At 39.0% G+C, this 19,052-nt stretch overlaps 1 protein-coding gene across 4 annotated transcripts; it reads right to left on the minus strand.

The window, feature by feature from the left end:
* Positions 1-325: 325 nt before the first annotated feature.
* Positions 326-16,753, minus strand: setdb1b (SET domain bifurcated histone lysine methyltransferase 1b). Of its 4 annotated transcripts, none has more exons than XM_067509234.1 (25): positions 16,604-16,753; positions 15,482-15,685; positions 14,519-14,685; positions 14,377-14,420; positions 11,880-12,006; positions 11,613-11,783; positions 11,297-11,498; positions 11,040-11,113; positions 10,650-10,840; positions 8,434-8,563; positions 8,071-8,278; positions 7,624-7,737; positions 7,210-7,513; positions 6,829-7,090; positions 5,609-5,699; positions 5,398-5,514; positions 4,874-5,043; positions 4,518-4,742; positions 3,015-3,185; positions 2,624-2,754; positions 2,393-2,412; positions 2,145-2,263; positions 1,774-2,027; positions 1,582-1,670; positions 326-628 (listed from the first exon to the last, which is right to left on the minus strand). In XM_067509234.1, exons 1-25 carry the CDS (start codon positions 16,621-16,623, stop codon positions 511-513), a joined length of 3,723 nt encoding a protein of 1,240 aa, XP_067365335.1. In that variant the 5' UTR covers positions 16,624-16,753; the 3' UTR covers positions 326-510. The 4 variants fall into 4 exon arrangements, with proteins under 4 accessions (XP_067365335.1, XP_067365337.1, XP_067365336.1 ...); XM_067509236.1 differs by having other exon boundaries at positions 16,662-16,689; XM_067509235.1 differs by lacking the exon at positions 16,604-16,753 and adding an exon at positions 16,419-16,597.
* Between the last annotated feature and the right edge of the window lie 2,299 nt (positions 16,754-19,052).

Consider the following 19,052-nt stretch of genomic DNA (forward strand, 5'->3'; position numbering starts at 1 on the left):
TGCTGTGAGCAACTCAAAGACAAGTGACACTAGGCACAGCCACACACAGAAGCAATAGTTTTAGAATTTATTACTCATAGATTGTAGCATCCTATGAACAAATAAAGCTGAAGTAAACAAACTACTGTACAAAAATTCACAATTTGTCTGGTTGTTTAAAGAACTGATATACAAAGACAATTCAACTAACACATCAGTACTGGTTGGATTGTTTAAACTGACATCTTCCTAAATTAAAAAAATATTATCTTTTCTACATAATCATAATCACCATCTTTCATTTTTATGGCCTGCAGTGTTGCACAAATGACAAGAAAGCTTTGGTTCACTGAAGAAAATTATATTTTATTCAGATATAAGGAAACAATTCACAGATAAAATAATATGTGTTCTTAAAAAATAAATGCAAAAAATGCAGTAATAAAATTCATAATAATAAAAAAAAAACAAACACATTACTGTGAAGGGGTCTTCTAAGTTTCCTATAGATAAGTTCATGACAGCTTTACATCACAGCAGTCGTCCTCTGCACTCGGTGGATCCACAGCAACAGAGCAGGACTTTACCTTCCACACTGCCCACCTCATAGTTGTAGTCCCAGGTCAGCTCGGTGCCAGCCCGGATCCGCCTGAATGTGCACGCATGTGCGCGCGCGCGCACACACACAAACACACACATAATTGAGTAGACTAATAAGGGTATAAACTAAATTGTAAAAAAAAATTAAAAAGGTTCAGGTTCTTGCAGATACCAAGTGCTCATACGAGTACTCAACTTTTTCTTCTAGTATAGAGTAAGTTGCTGGAAAGTGAAATCCTCATCAATTCACTGAGTTAATGATGAGATGAGACACTGGGTAGACACTGCTCATCTAAATAGTGGCGGGGAACATCTGCAAGTATCCCCAGCTTTGGAGCTGTGTGTTTTCAGTATGCAGCTACTTGTCCTACAGATCTGCCCAATGTTTTTTTTTGGCTTCTTGTTGTCTTTCTCTCTACTTTTCAACTCGATCCCTTTTGGTCAAGTAAATGGCTGCCCAACCTAAACCTGGTTCTGTGAATTACACAAGGGCAGTATCTGACCCAAAATTTAACAATGGTATTGGCACAGGGACATCCTTAATTTTCTTACTACAACATGGCAGAGATTTTTATTATCATGTTATTATTGTTTACGGCTTTCTCAAATGTTTTTTTGTGAGGTGAACTTCTTAAGTTGGTAACTATGTCAACAAGTTGTTAGTCTGCACGTTCATCCGTTAATGTGACCATTCTGAAAGTGATATGTAAATGGTACTGGGTCCGACATAACAACACTGCATTTGCGACTTTTGCAGAAAAGAGATCAGGGTGCTCATTCAGACACGAGATGCTCAGATGCCATCAGAGTAATGCAAAGCAGCGTATAACTGTAAGGGGCTTTATAGTCAAATCTGCACCCCTAGTTCATTTGTCACCTTTTATGGTTAGCTTGCATACTTTTTTGGTTTTAGCTTGAACTCCCACCTCAAAACCATTCCACTGAGGGTCCTTAAACTGACAAAAGACTGCTGAAAAACCAAACATTTGTTTCAAAACTTACTTGCTGGCAAAGAACGCCACCCAGGGGAACCGCAAGTCATGTGTGTCTACAAACACATTCTGGACGAAAAGGTTTGGACTACAGCTGTGCTGTAATGGGGAGAGGTGACACATATGACAAAGTCAGAGTTAAATAAAGTGGAAACAATTAGCAGCAAATGGTTATACTGTGACATATATTTGACACACTTACATTGAGGTAACGCCCAAGGTTGCCTTCCAACTTAGCATCAATGATGTAGCACGACTCTTCACCATCAAAGAACTGGCGTGTGTTTTTAGGAGCATTGTCCCCACCTGTTCCAGTTTGTCCCTGCTGTCCTGTTTTCCCCTGACCCCCATGCCCTCCTCCTCCTCCAGCTCCACCTGTTTTTACCATCATGCTGTGGCTGCCCTTCAGGGCGATGCCACGTGTAGATTTAACAGCTACCTGCTTCTTAGTCACACCTGAGCGACAACAGCAGCAAAAACAAAAAACAAAAGAGAGAGAAGAAAATCGGTTAAAAGCAAGTGGTGATTGTCAGTGTGGTGTATTCTTACATTTCTTTCTTTTCCTCTCTATACCTGTGGTGGCTTTCTCTCGCTCCTTGTTGTCATCAGACCCTGAGCTGATGGTCTGAACATCGTCACTATCAGAAAGGGTCATCACATCCTGCTTCTTCCCAGTTTCTGTCTTCACTTGACTGCAACAATCACGTTATTTAATCAAGTTATTTTTAACAGCAATCTATCTTTATGTGTTATTATTGGCCACAAAGTACTGCTGTAAATTATTATATAGTTAAAAGCATATTCTGGCAAGTCAAACCAACCTCTTGTTGTCTCCTGATTCCTGTAATGGAAAAAAAAGAGGGGTTATTGAGTATTTTGAGCAATTATTACACACGATAACCTAAAATAAGAGCTACTTTTCATTATTTATCCTCTAAGAGAAAGCACAACACTTCTACATAAAAACTTCTATATAAAACTGCAATAGTTTGACAAAAGGCTGTGCTCAGTTTAATGAATCATTTATCTTACTTTCTCTACTCTGAACTCACTTTCTTCAGCCCTTGACTCGTGAGCCAGGAAGCCACTTTGCTTTTCCCCGACTCCTCTGGTATGGATGGCGGCTTCTCATCATCAGTTCCTCTAGCAGATGCACTTAATCCATCTTTGCTGTCTTGACTCCCTGAGACAGGAAGGAGAGGGGTGAGGGTGAGAAGACAAAACACTAATTTTCCAAAACACTGAAGCTGCTTAAAAAGGTAGCTGAAGGAGAAAAGCTTTTGTCCTGTCCTTCCAAAATCAGCACTTTTGTAGGATAGCAGAATGCGAGGTGAATGTGAGGTGAGCCAACATTTTGGACACCAAAAAAATGTCGTATTGCTTGAAATTAGTCAACGGTAAAGCCTTTCATAGTCCTAAAATTAATAACTGATAACATCTCACCTTCTTTGTTGCCCTTGACTTGACCACGCGTGGTGTAACTCCTCCACACAGAGCTGGAGCTGTAGTAACTTTCCTTCACAAAAGTGTCATCTGAACTGTCACTTTCATCTTCACTCTTAGTGTCTTTATCATCATCATCATTGCTGTCGCTCGAGGAGCTGGAACTTGGGTCTGAGACAGAAAAAAAAGGTGAAAGAAATGCATTTAAAACGAGGAAGATAAAATATCAGCTGTGATCAAGTAATAAAATAACTAGGGGTGATCCAAAATAGTCTAAAATTCTAGAATTAGACCTAAGCCACCTAATGTGACTGCCAATCTCAAAGTCGAATCCTTGCAAAATGTGGTTATTCCTTTCTGACTATATGTGAGTGTTGAACGTCTGAGTGCTTGTTTTCTCCAGATAATCATGATATATAGCATAAAATGTTAAGTAATTCTGTTAATAAAATTTTAAATATAACTCTAATATTATATATAATGAATGTGCCTTTAATAGGGCGCCAGTGGCTCTGTTGGTAGAGTGGCCGCTCGTCGTCCATAAGGTTGAAGGTTTGTGCCCAGCTTTTCCAAAGAGTTAGTCAACTTTAAGTTAGTTTACTTTTAGAAACTCCTCTTTAGGGCTGACTAACTTCTGATAATGGCACATGCTTTTCTGTATCTTTATCATCCATGGATCATGCATACATTTAGGCTGTAGGATCCATGTATAAAGGTGATTCATCTGTAATTCACTATAATTAAGATACGGGTATGAACCATAGCTATCTGCGATACACAGATAGACTTAATCCACTCTGGAGAATGGATTTCTGTGACACAGCGTTTCTGCCTCTCTCTTGCTTTCTCTCTCCCCCTCTCTGGTAAATTACTTATTTTCTTTTCAATGACGCTAAGCTAACCCAGGAGTCGTTAGGGAATAATTTATTAATTTTTAATTTATTTGTTAGCCATTAGCTACAATGCGGATGGTACCGTTAGTCTCAGTTTTCATCACGGAGCTGCAACGGTTAATGACTAACACAGCTTAGGAGGAGAGGAGAGGACTTTTTAAAGTGGTGACTGCTTTATGAACACTAGAGCATGTGCTGATGCTAAAGTTAACAACTACATAAGTTTCAATAAACAAACAAGAGGAGAACTAATGGAGAGAAAGGGAGAGAGCGCAGAAAAGCACACAGAGTGTTGTGTCTGTCTATGCCTTCATTAGGCATTAGTTGTATACATATAAGTATATAAAATATGTATACTTATATGAGGACAGTGTCACCCAAGTCAATGCAGTTTTAGCTCTTGTGTGGTTTTAAAAAAATGGAACTAATGTGACAAAAATAAATCAATGGGCAATTAATAAATAAATAAAATTGATTTTGACTGCCAGTCAACGATTGACGACTTGACGAATCAGGTTAGGCTTTGGAAATTCTTAGTCGAAGACGTGCCTATAGATAGCTGTGATAATCTATCCACCACTGTAACGGACTGCTTTGGATTTAAACTCACCCTTCCTGGATAGTCGCCCCGCAGAGTTACTTGACACTAAAGCTGACGGCTGGATTTTCATCCTGGAAACATCCACACCGCTCCCCTCGCTGTCTGAACAGTGAGCCTCACTCTCATAACCCTCCTTGAAGTTCTCTACACTCTCTATATGGTCCAGGTTGGCAAAATACTCATCACCCATCTCCAGACCTTCTTTGTCAGCAAAGTCATCTGTTAAGATTTTTCCTGGTAAAGTAAAAGAAAACAAGTTAAGTCATCTTGCTACGAAGTTATTTTCTTAACCATGAAGAAGAGAACTGTATATCTGTCTGTTTTTCTTGTGTACAAATTATTTTATTTCTGTTCTCTTTCCTCACCAGCATAGATGCAGACAAAAGACCCCTTGGCTACATCATCCAGACAGCGGATGCCCCATCCCTTATTCTGAGTCTTGAAGAGTTGAAGACGCACCTGCAGGCCGTGTTGCACCAGCCGGTTGGTGCACATCTGAACAGAGCATTTGCACATCTTATTACACTCGTAGATCCTAAGAAACAAAAAAGAAATTTAAAAAAAAGCAGGCAGAGAAAAGAACAAATATCGCCCATGAGACAAGACAACCAAATTAGGTTTAATGCCAGTCCCAAGCCCACTAGAAATTGGGGAGTGCTCGTCAGGAAGGGCATCCAGCGTAAAAACTGTGCCAAATCAACATTCTGACAAATTTACCCGCAATGGCGTCAATGGACTTACAGGATAAGCCGAAAGGATAAAAGAAATAATAAAATAACATAACTGTAATTATATTCTTATCAGGTTTTAAGGGGTGAGAGTGAGTTTGTTTCTTAGTGCACCATTCGAGGGAAGTGCTTTGAGTTAGTATGTGTGAACAATGTCTGACCCTGTAGGCAGGCACTCCTCTAATCGTTTATGCAAATATCCAGCATTTGGGTTAATCTGTCCTCCTGGTGTACAACCCGTAGCTTGAAGGGTCAGCTGATGACAAGAGCATTTGGACCTGTAATAAAGAAACAATTTAGACACAGCTTTAGAATATCATCAATGAGAGAAAACTGAAAAATGATAAGATACAGGTAAACAGTATCACTAACTTGTCTCGACAGCCGTCAGTGCAATCACAACCAACCAGGAAGTCCGAACTAGTGTTGATAAATACACCATCTTCAGGAATACGCTCTTTACCTTGAAAAAAGAAGAAAACTAACTATGATATATTGACTAATGGATATACACTTTTGATTTCTTTTAAAGAATTGTACAAAAACAGATTGTGAAGCATATCGACATCATAGAAGGATGATTTGAGGTCTTAATTATCACTATCATAGAAAAAACGCCTCCCTCACATATGAACTCTGGACAATTATTGGAGAAAACAGCTCTGGACACACATTTGGAGATTGTCTGAGTCCAAAGCGCTCACATTTGGAGAAACTGGAAGATTTCAGTTGGGGTTCAGCGCATACAGGAGGTACAACATAATAAAAAAAAATCCTGCAGAAAACAGTGTTCTGATTACAGCACAGGCTCACGCACATAATGCGGACTTTGTACTAGGGACTCAAATCCCAGAAGCATCTCACTTGGACATTTCTGCCCTCACATACACTGCCTCTGGATAAATTTCAGAGAATTTCAGGATTCCAGTGAATGTGTGAAAGAGGCTTTAGAAGTTGTGGTCTGATGTGGCATTATTTTGGAAAAGAAAAATTTAACTACTGAGGTTATATTCTAGGTAAACCTGCTATAAATCCTGCAAAGCAAAGGGGGAATGTTGGTCTCAAAATGCGAAAGTGAACTGTACAACCACCTCCTTCGCAAATACCTACATACAGTACGTCATACAAGTCATAAAAGAAAACATAGGTTGATTAGTCAGAGTGAACAACAACAGCAATAATGAATCTAGCACAATGAACATCTCCACAGCAGGGCTGTAACTATTAATTGTTTTTAATTTAACAACAATTTTTTCAATGAATAATTAATCTTCTATTAATTATATATTACTGTCTATAAAAAATTTGAAAACAAAAAGGTAAAATTTTCAAAATTTTACAGTGATAATCTTCAATTTCTTGTTTAGTCAGACCAACATTTCAAAATACAGCAAATTAAAGCTGTTCAAATTAACCATATCTCATCCAATTTACATGTTTGGGAAGCCTCAATGGTAAGATATTTGGCATTTATGTATGAAAATTTTATTAAATTATTAACTGAACATCTCTGGAAGCAGTGCAGCTCTGCTTGAAGGACAAAAAAAATTCTGTGTAATCTCAATTGGATCTCTTCATCATCAATTACATACTGTAGGCTACTTTAGGAGGAGGTGTAGTATCGATCTCATTGACGCAGGACAGTGGGATGTCCTCCTTGCCACCAGTGATGTCTGGAATGTAATAGAATGGCCTCTGTGGCTGGAAAGGCCGGTCCACAAGTACGTAGGGGTCTAGACAGAACATTTCCAAGAATATAAAGTCACAGCGTGTCTGGAAGAGGTAGTGCTGGATCTCTGCCATGTTACGCAGACAAAGCCCACATGGAGCTTTGTAAATTACATGGAAAGACATCTGTGGGGTGGAAAAGTGAAAGATAAGGGTTTAACTGCAAGCATGTCAACGGAAAAATAAATGAAAACAAGACGTTTACATATTTTACAGCCCTAAATCATATTACATCTTCTGTTTACCTTTCGGTTTACTTTGCGCCGCCCCGTCATACGCCTGAAATCATACAATAAGGGTGTGAGGAGGGGGTTCTTTCCTCGATGCACATCTGGTTTTGTAGGCCGGACACGTTTCAAACAGGCTGGCTGACACGTGTGCGCAAGGTAGAAGATGCGGTCTGTCGGGGCGCGATAAGAGGGCTGATGTGGTATGGTGGCCATTTGGTGGGGCACAGGAGGGGTGGTGTGAGAAAGAGAGGGCAGCGCTCTCTGATATGATTGAGGGAAAGTGGAAATAGGAGTATTTGGGGTATTCACCATCCTTCCACTATGGATTAACAAACAAATGAATTATCAGTTTCTAACCTGCTTTTCTTTTTTCTGGGTCACATGTAGCAAAATATTAGGCGAATAAAAAAAGCAATAAAGTGAACTCACCTAGACAGGTTGCTGGGAGTGGCGGATGAAGACTGCGTGACTTTGGAGGCATGTGTACCTCCCACCCCTGGGACAAACGGAGATGTGCTCTTTTTTGCCATCTGATGTTTGTTGCTTGAAGATGGTGAGAAGGGAAACAGGCATTCAGTCAATCCCAAAAGCCTTCACTTCCTATCAACTCATCTACGTTACATCATCCAGCAATCAGCATTTTTAATTAATAAAGTATTAAATATGTCTAATAAGCCAAAACTGACTGTATTTTTGTTTTTGGATCAGCTCATAGTTTTAACAAGAATTATGAGCAATGAGAAGATACTAATGCTGATGAAGTAATTTGGTTGAATGGTGGAGATAATTACAGTTGTAGTAATGTCAAGGCTTCACATTTTATTGAACAAAGTGGAAATATCAGTGTAGGTAAGATGTTCACTAATTTCTACTCACTCAACGCGTGGAGGCTGAGAAGGCTGTGGAGGCAGTGCAGGCTGTGTGGACTGAGGGCTTTGTTGTGTTTGTTGAGCCTGTATGGGCTGTGGACGCTGTGGTGTCTGTGACGGCTGGCTCAGTGGGGCCTGGGGTGTTTTGACAGGAGAGGCTCCAACATGTCCATCACTGGTGTACTGAACTACTGGGCCCTTACTCCTTAATGCCCCTGGAGATTGAATCCCACAGTAAGAAATCAAATAAAATTAAATCAGTAAAAGTATGAATGCATGCTGAGACTCAGTATAAACAGAAGGTTGCTGGCTGTAAAAATGTGTTAGATATTAGTATTTGTGTTCATTTTGTATTATGTGAGTGTGTTACCCATGTTAGGTCGTGTCCTCTGCTGACCAGCCAGCTTCTTTTCCTGAGTACTGGCTGTGGTCATCTTCAAGTTAAACATTGGCTCCAACCTGGTGGAGCCTCTATAGATCCACTCACTCCTCTTATCATCCTGATAAAAAGCAATTAGCACAAGAAGTTTGATGAATGATTTGTCAGTGGTTATCAAGTATATACAGCCTCTCAAACGACCGGATTCTCTGCATTAGTCAGTCACATGACCCTAGGCACAGTCAAGCACAAGCTGCCTAAGCTAACATTATACAAACAACATTTTGTGTCTGAACACAGTCATTATACATTCACAGTGCAGTTCATTAAGAATTTGGCTTTATCACAGAATATCTGTAGCTCCATCACATTCTTAGGATCTCTGGTCTTTTTTCCCCAGTAACACTGTGGAGCATTAAACTGCTCAATGGCAATCTAGATTGGAAAGGTCCTTCTCCACAATTTTCTGCTATAGACTTCGTGTTCCTTGCAACCTGCCAAGATATCAAGGAACTCTCAGATTGTCGTAACCTCGCTTGGTTTTTATACTCTGCATTTGGAATCATCTGAATTTGATGCCTACATCTAGGGAGAGCAGCAACACACCTTTTCCATCTACATACAGTATTGTTCAAAATAATACCAGTAAAATGTGACTAAACAGAATAATCCAGGTTTGTTGTATATTTTTTATTGCTACGTGGCAAACAAGTTACCAGTAGGTGCAGTAGATGCTCAGAAAACAAAAAAGACCCAGCATTAATGATATGCTCACTCTTAAGGCTGTGCAATTGGGCAATTAGTTGAAAGGGGTGTGTTCAAAAAAATAGCAGTGTCTGCCGTTGACTTTACAAACTCAAAACTATTTTGTACAAATATTTTTGTTTCTAGGATTTAACAATCCTGTGAAGTTCTCGATTGGATTAAGGTCCGGGGATTGGGCTGCCCACTCCATAACATTAATTTTGTTGGTTTGGAACCAAGACTTTGCTCGTTTACTAGTGTGTTTGGGGTCATTGTCTTGTTGAAACAACCATTTCAAGGGCATGTTCTCTTCAGCATAAGGCAACATGACCTCTTCAAGTATTTTGACATATGCAAACTGATCCATGATCCCTGGTATGCGATAAATAGGCCCAACACCATAGTAGGAGAAACATGCCCATATCACGATACTTACACCACCATTCTTCACTGTCTTCACTGTGTACTGTGGTTTGAATTCAGAGTTTGGGTGGTTTGAGTCGTCTCACAAACTGTCTGTGGCCGTTGGACCCAAAAAGAACAATTTTACTCTCATCAGTCCACAAAATGTTCCTCCATTTCTCTTGAGGCCAGTTGATGTGTTCTTTGGCAAATTGTAACCTCTTCTGCACATGGCTTTTTTTTAACAGAGGGACTTTGCGGGGGATTCTTGAAAATAGATTAGCTTCACACAGACGTCTTCTAACTGTCACAGTACTTACAGGTAACTCCAGATTGTCTTTGGTCATCCTGGAGCTGATCATTGGCTGAGCCTTTGCCATTCTGCTTACTCTTCGATCCATTTTGATGGTTGTCTTCCGTTTTCTTCCACGTCTCTCTGGTTTTGTTCTCCATTTTAAGGCATTGGAGATCATTTTAGCTGAACAGCCTATAATTTTTTGCGCCTCTTCATAGGTTTTCCCCACTCCAATCAATGTTTTAATCAAAGTATGCTGTTCTTCTGAACAATGTCTTGAACGACCCATTTTCCTCAGGCTTTCAAATACATGTTCAACAAGTGATGGCTTCATCCTATTTTTTTGAACACACCCCTTTCAACTAATTGCCCGATTGCACAGCCTTACGAGCGTGCATATCATGAATGCTGGGTCTTGTTTGTTTTCTGAGAATCTACTGCACTAACTGGTAACTTGTTTGCCATGTAGCAATAAAAAAAATATACTAAAAACCTGGATTATTCTGGTTAATCACATTGTACTACCATTATTTTGAACAATACTGTACATACATACATAAACCCATGTGGCCAATCTTGCACTTGCATCTTATGAAAAAAATAAATAAATAAATTCTTCACATGGCACTAACTATTTTCTTCTTGACTTGGATTTTTGGCTTGCTTTGTACCTTATTTGTTACCGAATTTTGATAATAAGCATCTGCAAAAGAACTAAATGTAAATGTATACTTATGTTTAAACACCTATGTTTACACAAACATACCAAAAACAGGATCTTGACCAAGCTCCCATCCACCTCCTCCACTTTGCTCTTCCACCAGGTGCCCTCCCACTCAGTCTTTATTATCTGACCGACCTTTAGGAGCACCATAGGCCTGCTGGGATAGGCAGTGATGTACTCTTCAATAAAGTCTCGACATGATGCATCTTCTATGTCCTCCCAGGTATGCTTTACTGTGAAAACAAGAATCATCTTGCTCTTTTTTGATCAACTTGGCACAAATTGACACTTTTGAAATAAAATCACTAAATTCTATATAAAAAATATACAGTTAATGCAAAATTTTGTCAACAATTCTGATGATGCAAATCAGCGGAGTTTACTAGACTTTAAAGATGAGAAACAGCAGATGATACAGAACCAAATGCTTACATGGTCGACAAACAGGATAGAGCTCAGGTAGTGTCACATATGAAGCATAACCATCATCAAAGAATATCAGAAACCTAAAAAACAAACAAACAAAAAAGATATGAACTACAGCCTGAACATGGATTTTGTCAGAGATATCCATATTTGCAAATACTACAGTCTTTACGTTTACAACATCCCAATTACATTTGACATTTGCTTTAAGAATACAATGTAGGTCAAGCTCTAATCAGCATCCCCACTATTTTTCCTCCCACCTCATGCGGTTCTTGTTGTTAGGCATCTCTGCCACTATTCCAGCATAGAGCCACACTAGGTTGCCATCCTTGTACTTGGCGACTACACGAGCTCCAACATACAGATTCTCCAGGGTGGGGTTATAGTCGAAAGCCACGTGATTTCCAGAGAGCAGACTCTTTCCTTTGTCAAACTTCACTTTATATTTGAACAAGCCATTTCCTGAACATGGACAAAGGATAATTCACTTTATGAATAGAAAATAATCAGCTGTGGGTTGAATGCTTAACATCTGTTTAAGTGATCTAAAAGAAAATAAATGCTCTAGTCACACACCAACAGGGTTGATAGCAACCAGGGTCCCTCTGTGCCAAGTCTTTGTGCGTTTCTTTCCTAGAATACTCATACCGATTCGAAGCTCATCTTCTGCCAAGTTTGAGTTGGGCCTGGTTGAGGATTGAGATGGAACCTGTGATACAAACACTGCTGGAGCAGAACCCTGAATACCTGGGGGGTAGAAAAACCACACATACACATAAAAATAAGAATACACTCACACAGATATGATGCATGCCACAGCGCCTAAGGTGAGTGTGTGATCACCTGACTGAACTGGAGGCTGTCCTGGAGATCGGAGCAATGAAGAACCTGCTGAAGGCTTGTGGACTATTTGGACCAACTTCTGCACCTGCTGAGAGGTTTTCTGTAAAGCTGTGGAAGCTTCCTTCAACTGGCAAAAAATTAATAAAGATAATATACATCAACATCTGCATGTACTGACGAGCTTTCCCCTCATGTCCACAAGCTGCTCTCACAAAGCAGCTATTAACAGTCCTACATAAAACATGGAGCTACTTTTTACCCCAGTCTTGGGGGCCTGGTGGTCAGTGGTAGAGCATTGGGTTGGGATGCAGAAGGCAGTGGGTTCGAATCCCACCCCCACCAGGTGTGGCCCCGCCCAGCCACCAAGGGCAGCCTTGGTGCCGGTCGTCAGCCAGGACAAAAAAATTGGAGGGTCGCGGCAGGAAGGGCATACGGCGTAAAATCACATGCCAAATCAACGTGCAGAACATGTTCTGCAGTGGCGACCCCTGAATGGACAAGCCGAAAGCCGTTGACCTTTTACCACAGTCTACGTTATAAGATTTGTCGAAAGCGACTTTAAGAAGCTGGACAGTAGAGCATCACAGGCAAGCTATTGACCACATTTAGATTTTTAATAAATTGTTTATGATTAAAACAAACAGGGGAAAGTGGATGTGTGTAAGCATGATTCTAATGCATGTCCTGCATGTTGATAAGTGAAATAAGTGGTCTATTTTGGTACTACCAATACCCTGTATAAGAATACATCTATGGTTAATTGGGATTATAAAGTTGAAACATGTACCGCACAATTTAATTGACAATTTTTTCTTTATTTGGTATTTGAATCTGCCCTAATTTAATTTTTTTACAATCGCTTACATAGTATTGTTTTTTAAAACTGCTTCACATCTGTGTGGCATGGAGTCAACCAACTTGTGGCACCTCTCAGTTGTTATTCCACTCCATGATTCTTTAACAACATTGCACAATTCGTTTACATTTCTTGGTTTTGCTTCAGAAACAGCATTTTTGATATCACCCCACAAGTTCTCGATTGGATTAAGGTCCGGGGATTGGGCTGCCCACTCCATAACATTAATTTTGTTGGTTTGGAACCAAGACTTTGCTAGTTTACTAGTGTGTTTGGGGTCATTGTCTTGTTGAAACAACCATTTCAAGGGCATGTTCTCTTCAGCATAAGGCAACATGACCTCTTCAAGTATTTTGACATATGCAAACTGATCCATGATCCCTGGTATGCGATAAATAGGCCCAACACCATAGTAGGAGAAACATGCCCATATCACGATGCCTGCACCACCATGCTTTACTGTCTTCACTGTGTACTGTGGTTTGAATTCAGTGTTTGGGTGGTTTGAGTCGTCACTCTGTGGCCGTTGGACCCAAAACGAACAATTTTACTCTCATCAGTCCACAAAATGTTCCTCCATTTCTCTTGAGGCCAGTTGATGTGTTCTTTGGCAAATTGTAACCTCTTCTGCACATGCCTTTTTTTAACAGAGGGACTTTGCGGGGGATTCTTGAAAATAGATTAGCTTCACACAGACGTCTTCTAACTGTCACAGTACTTACAGGTAACTCCAGACTGTCTTTGGTCATCCTGGAGCTGATCATTGGCTGAGCCTTTGCCATTCTGCTTATTCTTCAATCCATTTTGATGGTTGTCTTCCATTTTCTTCCACGTCTCTCTGGTTTTGTTCTCCATTTTAAGGCATTGGAGATCATTTTAGCTGAACAGCCTATAATTTTTTGCACCTCTTTATAGGTTTTCCCCACTCCAATCAACGTTTTAATAAAAGTACGCTGTTCTTCTGAACAATGTCTTGAACGACCCATTTTCCTCAGGCTTTCAAATACATGTTCAACAAGTGCTGGCTTCATCCTATTTTTTTGAACACACCCATTTCAACTAATTGCCCAATTGCATAGCCTTAAGAGTGTGCATATCATGAATGCTGGGTCTTGTTTGTTTTCTGAGAATCTACTGCACCTACTGGTAACTTGTTTGTAATGTAGCAATAAAAATATACTAAAAACCTGGATTATTTTGATTAAATCACATTGTACTGCTATTATTTGGAACAATACTGTTCAAAATTATTCTGATCAATGGTCAACAATACTGTCTCTTATATTTTATTATGCATGTATGTATATACAGTGTATTTATAATGTGTGCACCAATGCAGAAATACACAATCCATTCATTCTTAAGTGCTCCTATGTCACCTTTCTAAAAATGTTGTTTAAATGTGCATGTTAGGAAATAATTCACTTGTGTCCATAATATCTCAAAAAGGCATCACAACTCGTGTTTCAACAAAAGTTGTATATGGTTTTGATTGTCCCCGTGGCTACATTTATGGGATACAATTCACAGTATTTGTTAGTTATTTCACATCATGTAGATTACTCACAAATTTTACAATAATTAAGATTTAAAGTTTAGACAAATGCAGAAACAAGACTAAATGCTTGTTACTGTTCTTACCACTGGATCTTTGCCACGATAGACTGGCTTCTTTGGGGGAACCACTAAAAAAAATGTAAGAAAAAGAAAAAGGATCCGATATTTAATAATCTTGTTGTTTTCTGTCTAGTAACTTATCACATAAGAAAAATACACAACTTACAACAACCAACAGCAATGACATCATCATCATCATCGTCATCTATCTCAATGACCTCAGAGGACAGCATCCCTCCTCCCACGCCCTCATCCTCTGAGCTGCTTTCTCTGTAAACTAGGCCATTTTTCTGGTAGGTTGCTTTCACCAGTCTCTCACATTCCAATACAGACCTGAAGGAGGACGGAAGGAAAATATTCAGCCTCTGAGAAGCAAATAATTACTGTATAACTCAGGATACAATGATCTGATCTGGTCCACTGGATCCTTGATAAAACATACTGGCCCTGATTAAAGCTACAGTATGCAATTTATTTCAAATATGTTTATTAAAAACGTGCTTCAAAACATATATTATTATGGTGTTAGTAAGTTTTGCAGCATTCTTATTTATTAGAATTGTTAAAAGGAACATAAAGTACAATTTACATTTACATTTAGCAGACACTTTTATCCAAAGCGACTTACAAGTGAGGTACAAGGCAAGCAAAAATCTAAGTCAAGGAGAAAACATCAAAGCAAAGTCCTATCAGAAAAGTGTTCACAGTTCACGAGATACAAGTGCAAGAGAGCAGAAAGGATTTAAGAGATTTAAGTGCATAGGAAGATGCGGAAGAGTTCAGTTTTCAGCAGTTTTTAGAATATTGGGAGAGAGTCAGCTGAGCGTGCAGCGTTTGGTAGCTCGTTCCACCATCGTGGGATCATTGCGCTAAATTATGTGTAACACAAAGAGAGCAACTGTTGGATGATTAGTGAACAAAAGTTTATCGGAAAAACTAAGACAGCTCGTTTTGCTGTGTTTGAAACTTCTAAATTGTGCCTTTACTCGGTCAGTGCTATCTGATACTTTTTCCATGCCATGGTAGCTCTGTATTTTATTCAGCTGGCCTTTATAGAATAACATGATCTATGCAAACACTGTTTATAACAAAATAAACACTACTTAATAATTAATAAATTTTTGCTTACTGGTTGGCATCTTTAAGAAGCTTCTCAGTCACTGCCTCCTCCTCCTCTTTCTGCTCCACCCATTCCTTCAGTTCCTTTAGCTGAGCTTTTTTCTTCTGCACGATCTCGCTCTTCTCCACAGCTTCTTCAATCCATTTCTTCAGCTCATCCAAAGAAATGCCCAGTTCTTCCTCCAGACTAGAGTCCCAGCCATCAACCTCCATTCTGAAGAGCAAAAACACATACAGCACAAGTGAACATCATTTAACATACCTTCACATAAATGTTCCAGGTCTCACTTAACAAATGAATGGTACAGCAAGTTTCAACATTAGGCCACCTGTAGTTTTCATGTTTTTAGTGGCTACCTGCAAATCCTGAGGCTTACAATAAATCTAACTGATACTTTTTAATCACTGTGAATGTTTTGCAATTACATGTATGATAAGTCTTTCATATCAACATCATCTCCAAACAAAAACTGAAACATTAGCGCATCCCTGATCGTGTGTGAATGTGAACCAACTGCGCAAACTTTCAGTGTTACCGCTTCTTCCATTTCTAATGTGATGAAAGCATCTGAAACAGTGAAAGCATCAGATTCCTAACGTTAGTTACATCTGAAGCGTCAGTGCATAATATCCAAGCATTAATATGATATCCTCTGGAATAGGGTTAGGGACCTTGCATAAAGAACAAAGTTGATACATATGCACAAACCACTGCAGACCCCACAATAAAAACTGTTTGGAACACGACACCAACGGAGCACAAGGAAATTTGTACTATTAATCTAGCGATGTTGACATAAAACACTGTAACGGTCAGCAGTTAAACTGGAGAGTAAACGTTACTGGTTTACGTTAGAACACCTTAAAACACACGTTGTAATACCAATTTAGATTTAACTGATTTAGTAGCTGGACTCTTGATCCAACACAACCAATTTGACACTCACATTATACAAATTCTGGACAAACGCTAGGATGTTAGCTTAGCATTAGCACGGACACGACCTGCTTCACCGCCCAACTTATGCAAGTGTCTAATAGACAAACAGCATTTTGTCCGCTACAGCTGCTCCCAGTGACACATGAACAGACAGCATTTACACGTCTTCCAGATACTGCGCTCATAACTCACCCCTCGCTATTCTCCATCATATCTGATTGAAAGTGCTATTTTAGCTAGCTGCTGATACCTGCTAGTGAAAAAAAGGAGCGCGTGCTTTGCTTCCCGGGGTAGCCGAAGTTGGCGGTGTTTGTTCGAATTTGTTCGACATTCTGTGAAATCCCCCCCGCCCCGATTTCTCAACATCGAGAAATTTTAACACTTTCATGTTCAAAATACCGAAACGTAATGCTACTTTTAAGCCATTCCATAATATATATTAATGTTAATTGTGGTTTAGGAAATATTAACCCAGTCAAGCTCTTCACTAGCACTGCAACCTACAAGGAACTCAAGATTAACTGTTCATACATTAATTAATCAAAAATGGCTAAACTCCCCCCAAAACACGTTACTTGTAACATATTTATGGGTGGATTACTAAATGTGCCCACCTGCATCTAGCACAGGGGTCCAACAGAGGGTTACTGGGCCAGACCCTGTGTTTGAGGTAACTTATTTCTTGTTTAAAAATCCCTGTAAATGACAACAACCAAAAAGAAAAAAAAAAAGAAATAAAACCAGATCCAAAGTGACTACAAACTACTGAATAACAGAGCATAAACAGTGACAAAAAGGGCCAAAAGAGACACATTCTAGTTACCAAAAGAATCCAAAGAGATAAAAATGGCATTTTTTTGTGTCTGTACCTGTAGGGCCCTTACTGGTTCTCATTCTGTCCTTACATGCGTGTCGTTTACTTCAATAGCCATTGTCCTTTTTTTGTTAATTTACTCTACTATTTATTGTGAAATACTGCACTGTTTACATGACCTGACAGTTTGCAGATGTGGGTTTTCTTTCAAAATGTGTTTGCATTTCTCAGCACAAGTGTGAAATGAGTTCATATAAAATGTTTTGTCATTGTATTAAGTTTACTTTTACTCTTTTAGGTTTGCTTTTCATTTTGGGTACTTTTCTGAATGTGATAATTAAATTAAAGATAGACAAAGCAGAAACTTTCATGTTTCAACAAAAACACAGACCTTTACCTTTATGACTCTTTTTTGTATCGTTTTGCATTATTGCTATCTAGTTGTTTTTGACAACAATTGTCGTAGCAGATTTTATATATATATATATATATATATATATATATATATATATATATATATATATATATATATATATATATACACACACACACACACACACACAGAGAAAAACCTGGTACCTTTAAAATATTGCTAATTTTGTTGCTGCAGATACAAGTTAAATCTCTTGCATGATTTTGCATCTCCAAAACATACAGTGATAGAATTGGGGGAAAAAAACAAACATCTGTTTTACATTATAGTTCAAAGACTGAGGACTTTAAACATCTTTACTCTATTATTCTGGAGGGAAGCGTATTCATCTTTGTAAGATATTTCCTTACAACAGAGGCTACATTTTGCGCAGATGAACAGACCACATCCACTGAGTCAGCAGTTTATTAGGTACAGCTGGCTAAAACAAATGCGGTTGAAGACAACAATCCTGCAACCTTTGTTCACTCAGTTTTAGAAAGCCCTCAACTATACAATAATTACTAAACACACCATTTTAAATTAATGTATTTATAATTAAGCAACATTGTAATGTATTCAAACCACTACACACCATCCCTTAGAAGTCTTTGCAAATCATGGTTCTAGCCCTGAACTTCTTGTGTAACACAAAATCTGTGATGTGCATACTTACAACATGTCAAGCTGTTGGATACTGCTAGTAGAAAACTTTTTGTAAAAACAGTTAGGTGGAGAAAATATAAAGGTTCAAAGAAGGTCACAAACAACTCCATGACGCTCAAACACATCTGAAATATTCAGTGGATAATGGCTACTAATCTCATCATCCCATTTCTGATAGCAATGATATAATGTAATAATTTGTCTGTGACTGTCTCTGGTGTCCATCATTCCTCTGTTTGCTCCTCCTGGTACATAGTGACAGAGATGGCGCTGTAAGGGTCCAGCACCATCTGAGCACAACGGACTATGGTCACTAACAAAAACAAGCAGAGAACGAAGAAAAAAAAGAGGGCAAAACCAAGATCCACATCCAAATCCAGCCTGGCCATAGAACTATTTGGTGGGTCCATGTTGATGAATCTGCATAATCCAAATAAAGATGTTTTATCTGTTCCTTTACGTCCTTCTTTATAGTGTGTAACATCAAAGTTGTTTCTTTAGTAATTATTCCAAATACAGCCTATTTTTCAGTGAATGTGCCCCCAGTTCCTCTCAAAGGGAATCCATTCTGCTCTTAGAGAAACCAACACTTCTGTTTTTTCTTCCGCTGTCTTGTTTTCTTGTCCTCATCTCTGCATTGACACCTACACTTCTCTCAAAGACAAGATGGACTAGTGGACACACCTGTGTCCTGAATTAATAGTTAATAAAGAGTTTGGTGACGATAAGACTGTTCCTGAGACTTGAAC

Source organism: Channa argus, chromosome 7 (assembly GCF_033026475.1).
Source record: "Channa argus isolate prfri chromosome 7, Channa argus male v1.0, whole genome shotgun sequence".
Classification (NCBI taxonomy): Eukaryota; Metazoa; Chordata; class Actinopteri; order Anabantiformes; family Channidae; genus Channa; species Channa argus.